The 14,933-nt window shown below is 41.2% G+C and overlaps 1 protein-coding gene across 3 annotated transcripts in view; it reads right to left on the reverse strand.

Moving 5' to 3' along the window:
- Nucleotides 1-14,933, reverse strand: part of gabra3 (gamma-aminobutyric acid type A receptor subunit alpha3) — a 151,392-nt gene that overhangs the window by 16,681 nt on the left and 119,778 nt on the right. For all 3 annotated transcript variants that reach the window (XM_033644299.2, XM_033644308.2, XM_033644291.2), the window contains 4 exons: nt 13,693-13,775; nt 13,091-13,234; nt 8,863-9,015; nt 2,549-2,754 (listed from right to left, as the gene is read on the reverse strand). In XM_033644299.2, coding sequence (XP_033500190.1) covers nt 2,549-2,754; nt 8,863-9,015; nt 13,091-13,234; nt 13,693-13,775 — 586 coding nt within the window. The remainder of the gene's footprint in view (nt 1-2,548; nt 2,755-8,862; nt 9,016-13,090; nt 13,235-13,692; nt 13,776-14,933) is intronic.

A 14,933-nucleotide genomic window follows, 5' to 3' on the forward strand; every position in this document is an offset into this window, starting at 1 on the left:
AATCAGTAATTCACCTTAGCCTGCTTATGTTGTCTGTCTTGACCAGATTTCACATAAAAGTAGTTTTTAAAGGAGCTCTATATAGTATTCAGAGCGAATCTATGATTTATATGTTGTCTGCACACAGCTCTCAACATGGAGGTGGCTGAGCAGGTGGCCAACAGCTAATGGTGCTAACAGCATGAAGAGTGCTAACAATGGCAACAGTGCTGACAGTACTGATCCGAGCTGGAAACGCAGCGACGTCTCTATAAAATCAATTGCTTCTTGTAGCCTTATCCCAGCAGGAAATGCATCGATGGGTCGCTAAAAATCACCAACGTATGGTGACTGAGATACTTTGTGTCTCTTTCATCGCTTAAAAAACAACTGGTTTGATTGTTTGTTGGTCTTAAACAGTGGTTTGCAGCTTGGCAGGCATCTTGCCTTGATTCCCCCCCCCCCCCCCCCCCCCAGCTCTCAGCTCTCAGCTCATGTACTTTAGAAGCATTGATATGAGGCGTATATAGCATACAATTGTAAAATATCAGTGGTCTGACGACTGGGTTGGTGTGAGCACGCTGCACAAGACGGCAGTTAGCTAGCCAGTGGGATCCACGAACACGTTCTCATCCCACGTTGTCAACTACCACTGCTTTGTCAGTGGTCTTTAATGGTAAATATTATAATAATATATATTGTGGTTAGGTTTGGAAGAAAAGAACATGGTTTGGCTCTACATTCATATGGGAAGCGAAGACCAGACTCCCGGATGAAAGTCCAGGGTTTGTTTGACCAATCCACCGTCCCTCACCCCCACCTGTTCCAGCTCCTTATATTACATCGTTACTGGCAGCATTACCGCCGTATTATACTGCAGTGACAGGTGCTGTCCTGCCTTGTTATGAACTGACGCCCTCCGTCTAGTGTCAAACTGCTGCGACAGGTGCCGTCTGGCCAACTGGCGTAACACCCAAAAGGTTAAGTCCAGCTCAGTACCTACTCACACCGCCTGCAAAAGTGGCTTTTGTGTCTGACGCTGAAATCACTGGCGAAGCGGCGGTATGGACAACTTCGGAATGAGAATGGGCTGGATACACACATAGAGACTTATATGCACTAACAGACTGGACCATCTACCACAACAATAAACTGAGAAGCCTGGATTAGAACACACACAGAGGTAGTGTCACTTCATTCCCTATTCAGGGCGGCAATATTCCACTTAGTATATTAAGGCTCTGGATGTCATACGGTGCTCCTTTAAGCCCAGTGAGACTTTTATCTGCTTAGAAAAAAGAAAAGCTAAGAAAATAATTAAATATAAAGCAAGGTAATGAAGGTATACATTTCCTTGCCCTTCAGTTTCTAACATGGTTGTGTTTGCCAGCTCTCTTGGTGCCAGTGAACAGTGTGACTTTGTCTTCTCAGCACCATGCTTAGCTAACTGAAATCAAAAAACATTTGTTGGAACCGTTAATTATTATTTTAGGGATGTGAATATAAATACCTGTTATGACAGGAGGACACATTTTATAGACTACTTCTCAGCAGTGTCAATCAAACCACAGTTGGCTATCGACACCTGATTCTGTCAATCACGCCATCCATACAAATTGGGAAAATCATTTATTTGTTTCCATCAATACTGGAACGACTGAGCCTCTTTGAAGCTGTATGTATTTCATACATTCAGCACAGGACCAAGTACTTTCATTTTGATCATTGCCTCTCAGTACCCGCTCTTTCATTTGATGTGATCACTTATAAAACATCATAGAAACTGTGGTAAATTTAACCACATGAGGGAATTCTCAGGTTTTATTTATGTGACTTCATCACAGCTTCAGAGAGCAACGTCATGTTTGGACCCCTTCATCCTTCAAATAAAAACCAGTCCTTAAACTAAGTTAAGCACCAAAAAACTCACCGTCACTCGGCATCCTCATAAACACAAACAGCCCAGACTATTGACAAATTAAAAATCTGCAAGCTGTGATTTATTAGATTTCAAGCCTAGAATAAAAATATCCGCCTCGGGTGATTCATTTTAGATAATGCATGCTCACTTTTTAATCAGTCTGTCTATAATGTGCAAACTAGATCTAAGGGAGGCATTTTTTGGGAGGAAAATGAGCTTACACAGACTTTAGGATGAGACATATGCTGCCATCATAAATCAGGGACACTGTCTCAGGGAGTTTACCTCTTGTTTCTGCTCTCACTGTTCCGCCCCACTGTCCCTGTTCCATTTGGCTGTTAATGAATAAATAAAAGCTCTCTTTATAGTCTTTATAGAGTACTCCGGGCTGCTTTAAGGAGGGAACTTTCTATCACTGTTTCCAAAGTGCAACTTGCCCACATCACTCCTCCAGTGTAAAACAAGGACGTTCTCAGCAACTATGAGCATTTTAACAAGGTTAACAAATCATAAGACATCTGCAGAAAAAAAAAGCGGAAAGGAAACTCCTGTCTTAAAAACTGTGTTGCATTTTCTTTGGTTTAGCAAAAAAGTGTGGCCGTGTCACATTCTTTAATAAGAATAAATATATAAATGAGATTTACTCACCCTTATTTCCATGCCCTCTTTCTTCCCATCCCACGCCCAGCTGCGCTTGGTGAAGTAGTTGACTGTGGCAAACTCAATCAAGGCAGAGAAGACAAAGGCATAGCACACGGCCATGAACCAGTCCATGGCAGTGGCATAGGCCACCTTAGGGAGGGAGTTTCTAGCACTGATGCTCAGGGTGGTCATGGTTAGGACAGTGGTGACCCCTGAGGATGAAATGAAAACATTAGTAATGGATCCTCTTTCTGAGCAAACATGTAAAGGACAGTTCAGTTTTTTTACAACCTGGGTCAAACTTTTCAAAGGTTGTGCCATCATAGGTGTCTTTTGGAAACCAGGAAGCCATTTCAGTGTAAGTTACGACTATAATTTATTATTTTAGAAAAAGATTTAGTATGTCCCAATACGTATGTATACGTATACTGACTATTCTGGCCCACAGTCCTCTGCCTAGTGGAAGATAGATCACATCGGTTTAGCCACAGACAAATGACAGCTCATTGACAGCTGATAGAAGCAGCAGTGACTATAATTAATCAGTCAATCAAAAACAGTCTGCCATGTAAGCTGTTATGTGATCATCCACATTAAAACTACTGACACATGAAGTGAATAACATTGCCACTGTGTAATATTAATCTTGGGTCCTGGCATTCATGGGGATGCCACTTGACATGCCCCAACCACCCAAACACTGCTGCAGACCAAGGACACCCCCTCATGGCAACAGCCAGGATAATGCACAATGCCACATTGCAAAAACTGCTCAGGAGAGAGCTCAAGGCCTTGACTTGGCCTCCAGAGTCCCCAGATCCCAATCCAATCGAGCATCTGTGGGACCTGCTGGTACTTTAGAGGCCCCGTGTCCATGCATCGACAGGTCAGAGCCAAATCTGATCCACGCTGAGGCCTCCTTGGTTGTCCTGGGTTGCCTGGCACCAGGGCATTGGCGGCAGATCCTTTGGGGCCTATGAGTGTCGAGGTAGTGCCTCCATGGATCTGACTTTATCCAGCTCTTCCCACGCATGTTCAATTGGATTGGGATGTGGGGACTTTGGAGGCCAGGTCGACAGATCCGCATGAATGGCAGGACCCAAGGTTTTCCAGCACATCAGTGGTCAGTGGTCTTATTGTTTTGGATGATCAGTGTAACTAAAAAAGTAAAACTACACGCATTGCAACGTAACAGCAGCAGGACTGTCCAGGTCGACCTTCATCTCTGGCGTTTGGTGAATGGCATTTTGTTTTATCTCAACTAACAAAATTGAATGGTGCATAAACGTATGCTGGTCCAGTCTTGCAGGTTAAAACTACAAGGAACTAGCTTCTGTTTTGGGCTGCACTTGTCTTTAACAGTTTAATGCATGTGTTTTCTGGCATCAGTATATGCCCTTATAAAGCTGTGTCAAAGGTCCAAAATATATACAGCAATACACATTGAATATAAGTCCATAAAGCCCATTTTAAAAAGACCCAAGATGTAAAAATACTAAATTTCCTTCGCCTTGAACACAAAACGAGACAGACATGCCTACTGAGAGCCATCTCAAGTGCACCATTATGTGCAAAGGTTAGCTACAGTGAAGGCTTTAAATTACAATACATGTGAAAGTGAAAATAGACCTCCATCTGAGCAAATAATTTCACATCCTGGCCTTTGCATTCAGTGCTGCAGCCCTGCAGGGAATGAAATGTGGGTCGGACAATGGCCGCCCATCCAACCACATAAAAGCAATCACTTCATCTGTTCCAACCTATCTCATCTGATGGAGAAATAGATACACAGTGAGCTCTTCAAATGAATATTGTGTTGCAGAACAGAGGGGTCAACTTATCTCAGCGAGTCGTGGCAGGGAAATTAGAATTTGTGACAACAAGATTGATGGGTAACTATTCGAATTCTTTAAGGACACATGAACTTATTTTCTGGTCCTGCAGTTTGCATAACTTGACTTTATTCCACCATTTGATATATTTGAAGTTAGTATAGTGTTATTCCTCACAGGTTTTATGATGACAGTGTTAAAAAAGGTTGCTGACGAATTGCTGTTGAATAATTTGACAATTTTGAGGTACTTGTGCTTTCACTGAGGGCATCCTTAAAGCAAAGTAATATCAAAGATTTTAATTTAAATAAAGGTCTGTTTAGTCACTATCCATCTCCAATTGGGGTATCACAATGGCTAATGTAAACCAAACATTTTCTACTGCCGCAGCTTCACATTAACCTTTTGAGACCTGGAGCGACTTCACTTTTCTTGTGCTGCTTTCAGACGCCTTTTGCAAGTATTTAAAAGCCTTTAACTGGTGAAGCACAAGTTGGCTTTTATTATGAAGCAGTCACAGGAAATGCAGTGTGTTTTTCAGTTCAGTGAGTTGTTCTACACCAAAAATGTGTCCACAAAACAGGGCAATGGTCATTTTTGGCATACTTTGATCGGCAATGTCACGATACCAGACATTTTGTAGTTGATACCAATCCAAGTGGTATTCTACAATTCTCGATGCCCAATTCAAAACTATGGTAGAAAACAAAAACAAAACACTAAATTCCATGGACTTAAACACTTCTTTATTTAAAACATTATTTAAATTTGATCATGAATCCCTGATGATCTGCCTCGAACGCAAAGTGCACGTCTATGTGGGTTCATGAGATTTTGTGGGCGAGGAAACGTGCTAATACGTAGCCTCCATTATAAGAACATATCTCTCTTCTATTATTATTGTTGTTTAGCACTTGTACATACAAGATGCATGGTTGGTGTTCGGGGTAGGCTATTTGTCCCTCCCCCTCCTCCTCTGTGAATGGATTACTGGGAGAGAAGCGACCTTGACCTTGAGTTTTACCCAAAATTCGCCTTTTTTTCTGGTCACTAAGAGTTGAAAAATTGCAGTGCAGTGCACAGCCCAGAATACACATTCTGTTAGCTAGCCTTGAGAAAAAAAACACATTTCTTTTCAACAAGTCCATGCTGAGCTGTGGCTGCAGCTGCATTTGTCGCTGTCTTTCACGTATTTTTCTTCTGTGCTGGTGGGCCTGCTTCTTCCTTTGGCATTAAACGGCACAATACAACACTTGTAAGTATATATCCTACCATGTCAGGTACGGAATAATTACATCCCAGGTACCTACAGTACTTAAGAAAACCAGTACCGTAATGTTTTCAGAATTCGACTTGGTTCTTAAGTATCGGTTCTCGTGACATCCCTATTTTGTGACAGCTGAGTTTTAAAATGTTGCAGAGAGTAAGCAGAAGCAGCCACAGTGAGCTATTAGATGAAGAGCTGCAGGTAACAGGCTGCACACCTCCAACTTAGTGAGGCAGCATAATTCACTGTGCCCTGCTGTCCACAGACTCACGCCATGTGCAGCATAAAATCAGATCACAGTTGCTCAGAAAATGACGGAAAAAAGCCACTTATTGCCTCACAGTGGTTTGTTTCGCTGCCCCCAGTACTCTGTGGCTTGTACTATTAAACCACATGCACTGTTTCCTCCTGGAAATACAGGTGTCGCCAAATCAATGGGACTAAAATCCTCAAGATTGCCACTTTAAATCTGGTATCAATTCTCAAATCCTGCCACAAAATACAACTTGAAAGCCTACCAGGAACAGAAATGATGAATAAGTTTAGTTACAACGCACAGCAGCTCAGAACAGATCCTTATTTGAGCTGATCAGTGTGACTGTGTGAACAAGAAAAGCAGATGTTAACACTGCTGGGAACTGTGCCCTTCACAGATAACGTTTCAGTCATTCCACTGAGAAAATGACACTGATTACAGCGTCTCTCCTCATGTGAAGGAGATGTTTCTCTGAAAATGTAATTTCTCCTGTGGCTGAAATGTTTTCAAGGTTGAAGGAAAACTGTTGTTGTTGGTGTGTGTGTGTGTGTGTGTGTGTGTGTGTGTGTGTGTGGAGAGCTGAAGAACCCCATGTTTATTCAGAAGAAAGCATGGCAATAGGTAGCTGTAATAGGCTTTTATTTCCTCCCCGGCCCCTTGTTTTGCATGCTATTCAACATCTTTTGTACAGTGTGTGCTGCTTCTTGCACACGTGTGCTTCATTTTCCAAATCAGAATGCTAATTATTCAAAAAGACAGGTTAAGGGGCACTTTCATAGATTATGCAGCACGGCAACAACAATTGAAAGAGGAGGAGGAAATTACATCTCATCTTTGAGTACAGGGTGATCTAAGCAGACACAATGTTCTCAACATGAATGGTGCCGGATGTACAAATTAAATCTTAATCACAGCACAAAGAGAGGGTAACACATGTCACATATGCAGCAAATATTAGCATATGATTTGTAATATATAAGGTACTCCTGTGAAAGGACAGATTTGGTTAAATGATTCTGTGTCCTCTTTAGTAACAATGACACTGTTGTGTAAATGGTCTGATTTTTGAAACTTAATCATCTTGTTCCACTACTGCACACGTCTGATTTGACCTTCAGTTAAGGTCCAACTTTGGTGGGATTATCTATGAATTTAAATCTAATGTGTCTTGTTCTTTCTAAGGCTCTGTCAGTAATAACCATAGACTGAATAAAATAATGGACGTAGCCACGGTGACATCATCCATAAGTTTGTGGACTCCTGTTTTGAAGCCCCTAGTTTGGTATTTTGGCTTTAGGCATTTTAGTTTCTTGGAGTGAGAAGTGAACATGCTTTGAAGAAAAGGTTGAGCTGGTGAGGAGCGAGGGGTGGATCTAACTGAGAACCTGAGGACACCACCATAATAGCAACTTGTCAGTGACAAGGTAGACAATCTAACTGATATTCAATCAGGGGGTGTGTCGGTTGGTAAAAAGACTTCCGCGAAGGCTGCGCTCGTGTATCCTTGCCGAGTCTCAATCGATTTCCGGGTCAAGTGATCAAGGATAGAGGACGGAGGAGTCGAGGAAGGATATTGGGATGAACCCATAGAGTTGTCGGTGAAGATTCTCAGTCATCCAGGTCATGGTAACCGTAAGTGCTAATATCGTAGGCAACTGGACTTGCTTGCATTTCTTGAAGACATTTCGCCTCTCATCCAAGAAGCTTCTTCAGTTCTAAATGACTGGTACAAAGTTGCAGGCTATAAACCCTGTGTGGGTGGGAACCCTTGCAGAGTCATAGGGGTCAGGTGAGCTCTTAGTTTCCGAGTCGTTAAGGTCCCACCTGGCCACCATGTGAGTCGTTAGGGTCAGGTGGGACCAGGGGTGAATGGGTGTGAAGTCGTCTGGGGAGGGATCCCAAGACTGCATTGTAGGTGGGGAATAAGTAGTGTCATGACGACTATGACACTACTTATCCCCCACCTACAATGCAGTCTTGGGATCAGTGTGTGACGTGCACTTGTAGATAAAATATAGGCCTATATTAATGAAGGTTCATTAGTACGGTTTTGTATTTCTCTGTAATGTAGCACAGTGTTAACAGTGTTACTGATACTATTCTTTCTCACACCTTCAACTCAAACCATTGTGTTGCCCCGCCCACAATGTGTAATTTGATAATTAAATTAATATCGTAAAGATGCGGGCGACAAGTCGACTAATGGCCCTAAATGACGACTATTGGTTGACCAGGAAAATTCTTAGTTGGGGGCAGCCCTACTATTTTGCTCCAAATGGGACCATAATTTGCAAAATGAAGACTTGAACCTGGTGATTGAGACCATAAACTAATAGGGGAAATGTTTCCTGAACTAATAAATGAAATGAGAAGTAGGGTCTTTTCTCATAGATGCCTATAAAGTCAGCCAGTGGAGTCTATATAGTCTCCCCCTGCTGGCCATTTGAAACAATGCAGGTTTAAGGCACGTTTGCAGTGGTTTTACTTTTCAGACCCAGGTGTAACACCATGGTAATAACACTTTAGTCTGTTTATGTAGTTGACAGCCCGACATCCTGATGCAACACACCGTCTACCACATGTCACACTTTTCCATTTTGCCACTTTCAAACTTAGTTTCAACTAGTGTTTGATTACTTGGTGTTTGAAGTTAGCAGAGGGAGAAGAAAGTCAATACTGTGATAAAAGCTTTGGGAAAAAATAAGTCACGCATTCATGCCCATGTGCAGCTTAATGCATCAAGCTGTTTTGCACATTATTGTGTTAAAACTTTTCAAGGGGAACATTTTTTAAACCCTCCACTTGTTTATGCAATTTGCTGAATCATCTGGCGACGTGACCGTACATTTGTTTACCTCTCCCTTCATATTTTAAAAGCTCCACCAAATTATCCAACCTGTTCAATCAATCATTTAGTGTTTTTTTTTTTTTTTTTTTTGTATCATAAACACAAGATGACACTCACCGAATACAGTGCGAGCAGGAACAGACTCTCTGTTTAGCCAGAAGGAGACCTGAGACAGTATGACAGTCATGATGCACGGGAGGTAGGTTTGAATCACAAAATAGCCAATTTTCCTTTTCAAATGGAAATATGTTGTCATCACTACATATTCTCCTGAGGGAGAGGAGAGAAACAGAGAGAGAGATGGAGAGAGACACACAGGGTCATAATTATTAATACAGCTTTGCCCAGATGGGAGAAACACAAGCTGAAATATTCAAAGTCAGATTTATTAAAGTTAGAACATTTGCATCATCGAGGTAGCTCATGGGATTGTATTCAGTCCCTTGAACGAGCTATTAAACCATATGAAAACAGTGCATTCTGTATAAAGCAATTCACATAGCTGACCTCCGTTACACTTCAGTTAAAAAGACAGCAGATTTTGGAAAGATGGGAACAAAAGATTTGACAGTCGACATCACTGATTTGAATGATTTTGGTGCAGATCTGATGATACAAATGTCTTTTCTGTGAAAGGGGATAGAGGTCAAGGCAAAGCAGCACCTGTGTTATTGACATAACAGAAAGCAGAGGACAGTTGTGCATCAGAGAAAACCTTGAGTTGAGATACAGAAAAAAGTAATAGAAAAAAGTTGTGAAGGTTGTGAAAGTCTGTTCCACAAAGAGGGTGTGCATTTTCAGAGCCATCTTCCAAGCTGATGCTTTTGATTTTCAATGGAATATCCCTTTAAAAACATATTCACATGTTCCTTTATGTCTCTTTGCTGTAGATGTGAAGAACATCCGCCTGCATCATCCTAACCCTTGATATTGAACATTTCCTACAGCTCAGATTTTGTCACTGACGGCAGCAAATGTTCCCCGAAGCACTAGCTCTCATTGCCATGTCTGTAATCTGTGTTGCAAAGATATGAGAAAAACAGCCTTTCATTCCCCGAGGTGTCTTCTCTGAGCAGACTGACTCTAACCAGAGCTGAACTGGCTCAAATCCCCCCATTCCCTTGGCTCACTGTAGTCCATTAGGTTTAAAGTTTAAAGAAATCAGATATTTTTTTCCACATCCACAAGCTGGACCAGGTTATAAAAGATGTTGACTCCACTTTGGATTTTTGTACTTGTAGCCAAACTTCAGTTGGTCTCATTCCCTCAAAATATTTCAGCGATTGACTTGAGGTTAAACCACCCAACAGCCAGCACTACAGTAACGATGAGCTCAAGGAAAGTGTCCTGTGTAGAGTCGTACAAGTGCTGTTATTTCAAAAGCTTTACACACACCTTTTCACTTCCTATGAAAACAGGCTGAGTGCCATCCAACAGAGTAGCTTCGTGATGGTCTATTCTCCAAACACAAGATCTCTTCGACTCGATAGCTCACCTCTCGAGAGCTGCACAAGCTAATGTCTTCACCGCAGAGGTTAACTCTCTCTCAACATGTGAAGCCAGTATGGCTCAGTTGTAAGCTATGCACTCTCTCAGTAATTACCAACTGCCCCATTGAAGTAACCTTTTATCTATAGCTATGCTGTATTCAGCACTTCAGCCAGCCTTCTTTCACTGTTACCTAAAGCTGGTGATTGATGTTGAATGTTATATTGATGTTAGTTCCTTGGTAGATCTCTATGCCTCTTTGTTACTAGTGTGTGTCAGTGCCCAGCCCTTACCTTGTTATCATCCCTTCATGTTAGTGTAACCATAAGCTTCCTGTCCCCCAGTAGGGAAATAAAGACAGTGATATGATCGTATGCGACACATTAAAGGTTCCTGCAACAGTTTTGATGAAGAGAAAATTAATATGTAATCAAAAGCATGTGCTGGCAGTTTCCCCTCTTAATACTGTGCTTACTGAAGTTGACTGTGCACTATGTAGCCCTAAATAGAATGGAAATAATTTTTTCACCTCTGGCACATCTCCGTATATTATCTTTGTAAATATGCTGAATAGTTTCCCCAAAACTGACAAGTCATCGTTTTCTCGATGGACCCAAATAATGCAAGCTGAATCCAAAATGACAGAAATGGGAGAAAAGTGCAGACTGTTACTTTATGGAAACAAACAAAAGAGTGGCAGTATCTATGAAAAAAAAGGGAGGCAATGTAATTTATTGCAGGTTTTATGCAGAAAAACTAATAAGAGTTTATATTTCAAAGGTGGGAGTTTTAATCCCATGACACACTAATTTATTTTCAATGCTTGCAGTATCCTACATCAAAATAGACTTTGGTATGTCCGCAAAAAGCTGTTACACTGCTATAAAATGTTTCTTGGTTGTCCAGCATGTTTACACTGCAGGCATGCAAGCTGAATGGGGTGCGTTGCTTGGTTGTTACGCAGGTGGTTACGTCAGTTGGAGGCCTCCACGTGGGGAAGACAGACAGGACGCTCGACAAATCATTGCATTCAGTCCGAAAAAAAAGCAACTGACTATATTATTCAAGTAGGCTGTCTGAAGCTTAATTTGTATTTGTATAAATAAGTATATAATAAAAAAAATGATACATGGCACTGTGTGACAAAACAGTATTGCCACACAAAAATATTGTGATACTATGCTGTATTGATTTTTTTCCTCCCAGTCCTAGTTTAAGACCTTTTTTCCTGCTTGTTAAAAACACACCATATCGGATTTGATTTAATGTACGATGTAGGCACGTCCATGTTTAATGGTTAACCGATGATATATGTAGGTTACTTTTGCTGTTTTTCAGTTTAGTAGTAGTACTAGCACTATGTTGTGTGTATATGTATATATATATATATCATAATTTTCACGTAACTATATCACCGTTTAGACTAATCTGATGTTTGTAAAGTCTATAAACACAATGCTTGAACCAACATTACTATTTCTGTGCGCACGTTTTGTAATTAATAACATGATTGAGGTAACTGGAGTAGTTTCATGTCGAATCCGACAACGGGAGGCTTTTAACAGATGACGTCCTGATGTTAGCTTTGCTGCTGCTGTTAGCTGTCCCTGTCAACTGATGCTTTCTAGACATCGTGATTTCCCAAAACTGAATAAATACCACACATAGCAACACAAAACTGCTTTGCTAGCTCAATCATGTTGTAACTAAGATATCCGCTGGAAAGAATATTTTTTTCACGGACCGTTTATTGAGTTACTGAGTTATTACAGACACCGCTAATGGCTAACAGCTAACGGTTAGCCCAGCTAATCTACGATAACCATGTTATTAATTACAAAACGTGCACACAGAAATAGTAATGTTTGTTCAATCATTGTGTTTATAGACTTTACAAACATCAGATTAGTCTACACGGTGATATAGTGACTTGAAAAATGTGAGATAGCTAAACTCTGCTGGTTTTCTACCCGGAAGTATTTGTAAACAACAAGGCGATTCCCTCTATTAAATTTGAATTTGCTGAAGACGATGACACCTTCAATGACAGGTCTGTCACTAAACATTAGTGCATGATATCCCTGTCTTTCCCTGTCTGACCACATTCTCAACCCACTGTGGAAAATATCAGCATGGCATTACCTTTAATTGTGTGTTTAGTCTCTGGGCTGAGGATGTGTTACTTATTTACTGTACCTCTTTCATATCATAAAATTAACCTCTGAAGTTATTTATTTAGCTACTTTATGTTACTGCTGCAAAGTTCAGTGTCATCTTTCACTTATTAGAACTCAGATTTAATAAATCAGTGGTTCTAAAAATGTGTAAACTGTGTCGGAAAGGCAGACGAACAGAGCATTAGTCGGAAAACATCACGTTTATTTACTTCACACAGAGCTAAAATTAATATCGAATTATGTTAAATGTTTGCCAAATGTGTTAAAGCGTTTGTTTGTTTTTTTGGTTCAAAATTAAGCCGCTCACTCACAAAGGTGACCTGGATGGGCAGTGGGTATGATGTTTCTGCATGTTAATGCACCTAGCTACGTGCCTGTTAGCAAAGCCAATGAAAACGAAATAAAAGGCAATACATTTACATCAAAGAGCATTAAAATTTCACCATTTCTAAATGGATAGCACTTCAAAATGTGGTGACAAAGGTCACTGAGTCAATAATAAACCGCTGGACCTAAAAGAAAAGCGCATCTTGTCATCCCCCCCATCCCCCCCAGCACAAGATGAACCAGTTAGTTAGCGTATCATGGGTGTTAGGCTATCGAAAGCAAAATCAACCAAACTGACGTCTCTAGTAAATAGACAATACCAGTCTCTGGGAAGAGGATGGCATATAATGTACCTGTGCTGGAACTGATGGTTTCCTTGCCAATAACATGTCCCAGTAAGTCATACTGGTTCAGCCTGGAGCCATCCTCTGCAACAGCAACAGACCTCTCATCTCCCTGGGTCCACAGGTAGATCACCTCGTTATTGGTGTAAGCATCTGGGAAACAGAGAGAACAGTAATCAGCGAAACTGTAATAGCTGCAAAACTAATGACATTCCTACCAGCCTCCGCTGTGCTTTGTATTTATTGCTTTTCCTAATTAGAAAATGGTAGCACGTTAACATGCTACACTAAGATGGCGAGCATGGTAAAAATTACCCAAGTACAGCCTCACAGAGCCAGAAGCAGCTGTAGACTCTTGGGTAGGAATTTGTCAAGGGAACTCTCGCTTCAAGCCAGCAGTTGACTACTTTTGCTTTGTTGCTCAAAGAGAAACTTCTAATAAAAGTTTTCCCACAGTATCTTATTCCTAGTGGTTAGTGCAAGTTTGAGTCCTCTGAAGTTTTTTCAGAACAGGAAAGGCACTTAACGCCTGCAGAGAACAATCACTACTGTTTCTGCAGTGAGACTTTATATTAAAGTCTGTGTTGTTGTGACCATCTGGACTGACTTACAACTTCCAAATTTCAGAGGACAGGCGTGTGCATCCATCGGGAAATCCTCCAGGTGCATGGGGCACTCAGCATGAATGGTCAACCTGAGGGGGGGCAGAGGGAGAGACAGGGAGAGACAATACTACACCGGTCAGGCTGCACTGCTGTAGGGTTGAGGCCGCTGTCACAAACACGTCATGACATATGTCAACAAAAACAAAACAGTGCATTTTCATAGATCAAAATTCATCTGAAGACATTATATAAATGCCCTCTGAGATATTTTTGAAAGGCAGGTGTTGCAGCAGCACAAGGACAGAAATAAGAACATGTAGGGAAATGTACATAATATTCTATACAAGTGTAATAAAAAATCACTGTATATACAGTAAATATCAGAATTAAAACAATACAAGAGCAATTACATTCAACAAAGCAGCCAGTACACAAAGTACCCACAACTGGTGTTGAATGAAAACTAATATATCAGGACCGTCTCAAGCAAGTGATGTGATTAGTTGCCGCAAAATATGGAATATGTAGAATAATATGATACTATGTTGTATATCAGCCTATGCTAGAATGATATATAATATCATTCAGTAATTAAACTGTTTGTGTTAATACAGAAATACACTGATCATCCAAAACATTGAAGAAGAACATTAAAGAGTGGAAGGCATCAACCTGACGTGCCAGTACCCCACCTCATAACTGACAGGTCTCAAAGGATCCACTGCCAATGCCCTAGTGCCAGACTCCAAACCCCCCCCCCCCCCCAAGAGGTCCTGTGTCCATGCCTTGACATGTCAGAGCCAAGTCCGATCCAAAAAGGCCCCACTGTCAATCGGGGGTACCTCTGGGGCATGTATTAGGTCCACATGAATACCAGGAGCCCAAAGTTTCCCAGCAGAACACTGCATTGTAACAAGACGATCAATGTTATTCAGTTTGGTTTTAATGTTTTGGCTGATCGGTGCATGTAGACCAGTCGCCAGCAGAAAATGTTGGCATCGTATATTTCTGAAAACCACAGATATGTTTCACCATGTATCATATCAGCATTTATGAAGTGCAGAGTATATGAGCTGACATTGTCATCTGGAGGTGGAGGGGATGGCTGATGGCGGGACACGTGGGCGAGACGCCTGCCAAACTCCAGCACTGTTTGAGTGCAACAAACAACAAAGCCATTTTTTTAGCAAGGCATCGCTGGGCTTTCATCTCTGTTTTAGCCACCAAACATGGGTGTTTCTTAGCAA

This window comes from Epinephelus lanceolatus, chromosome 11, assembly GCF_041903045.1.
Source record: "Epinephelus lanceolatus isolate andai-2023 chromosome 11, ASM4190304v1, whole genome shotgun sequence".
Classification (NCBI taxonomy): domain Eukaryota; kingdom Metazoa; phylum Chordata; class Actinopteri; order Perciformes; family Serranidae; genus Epinephelus; species Epinephelus lanceolatus.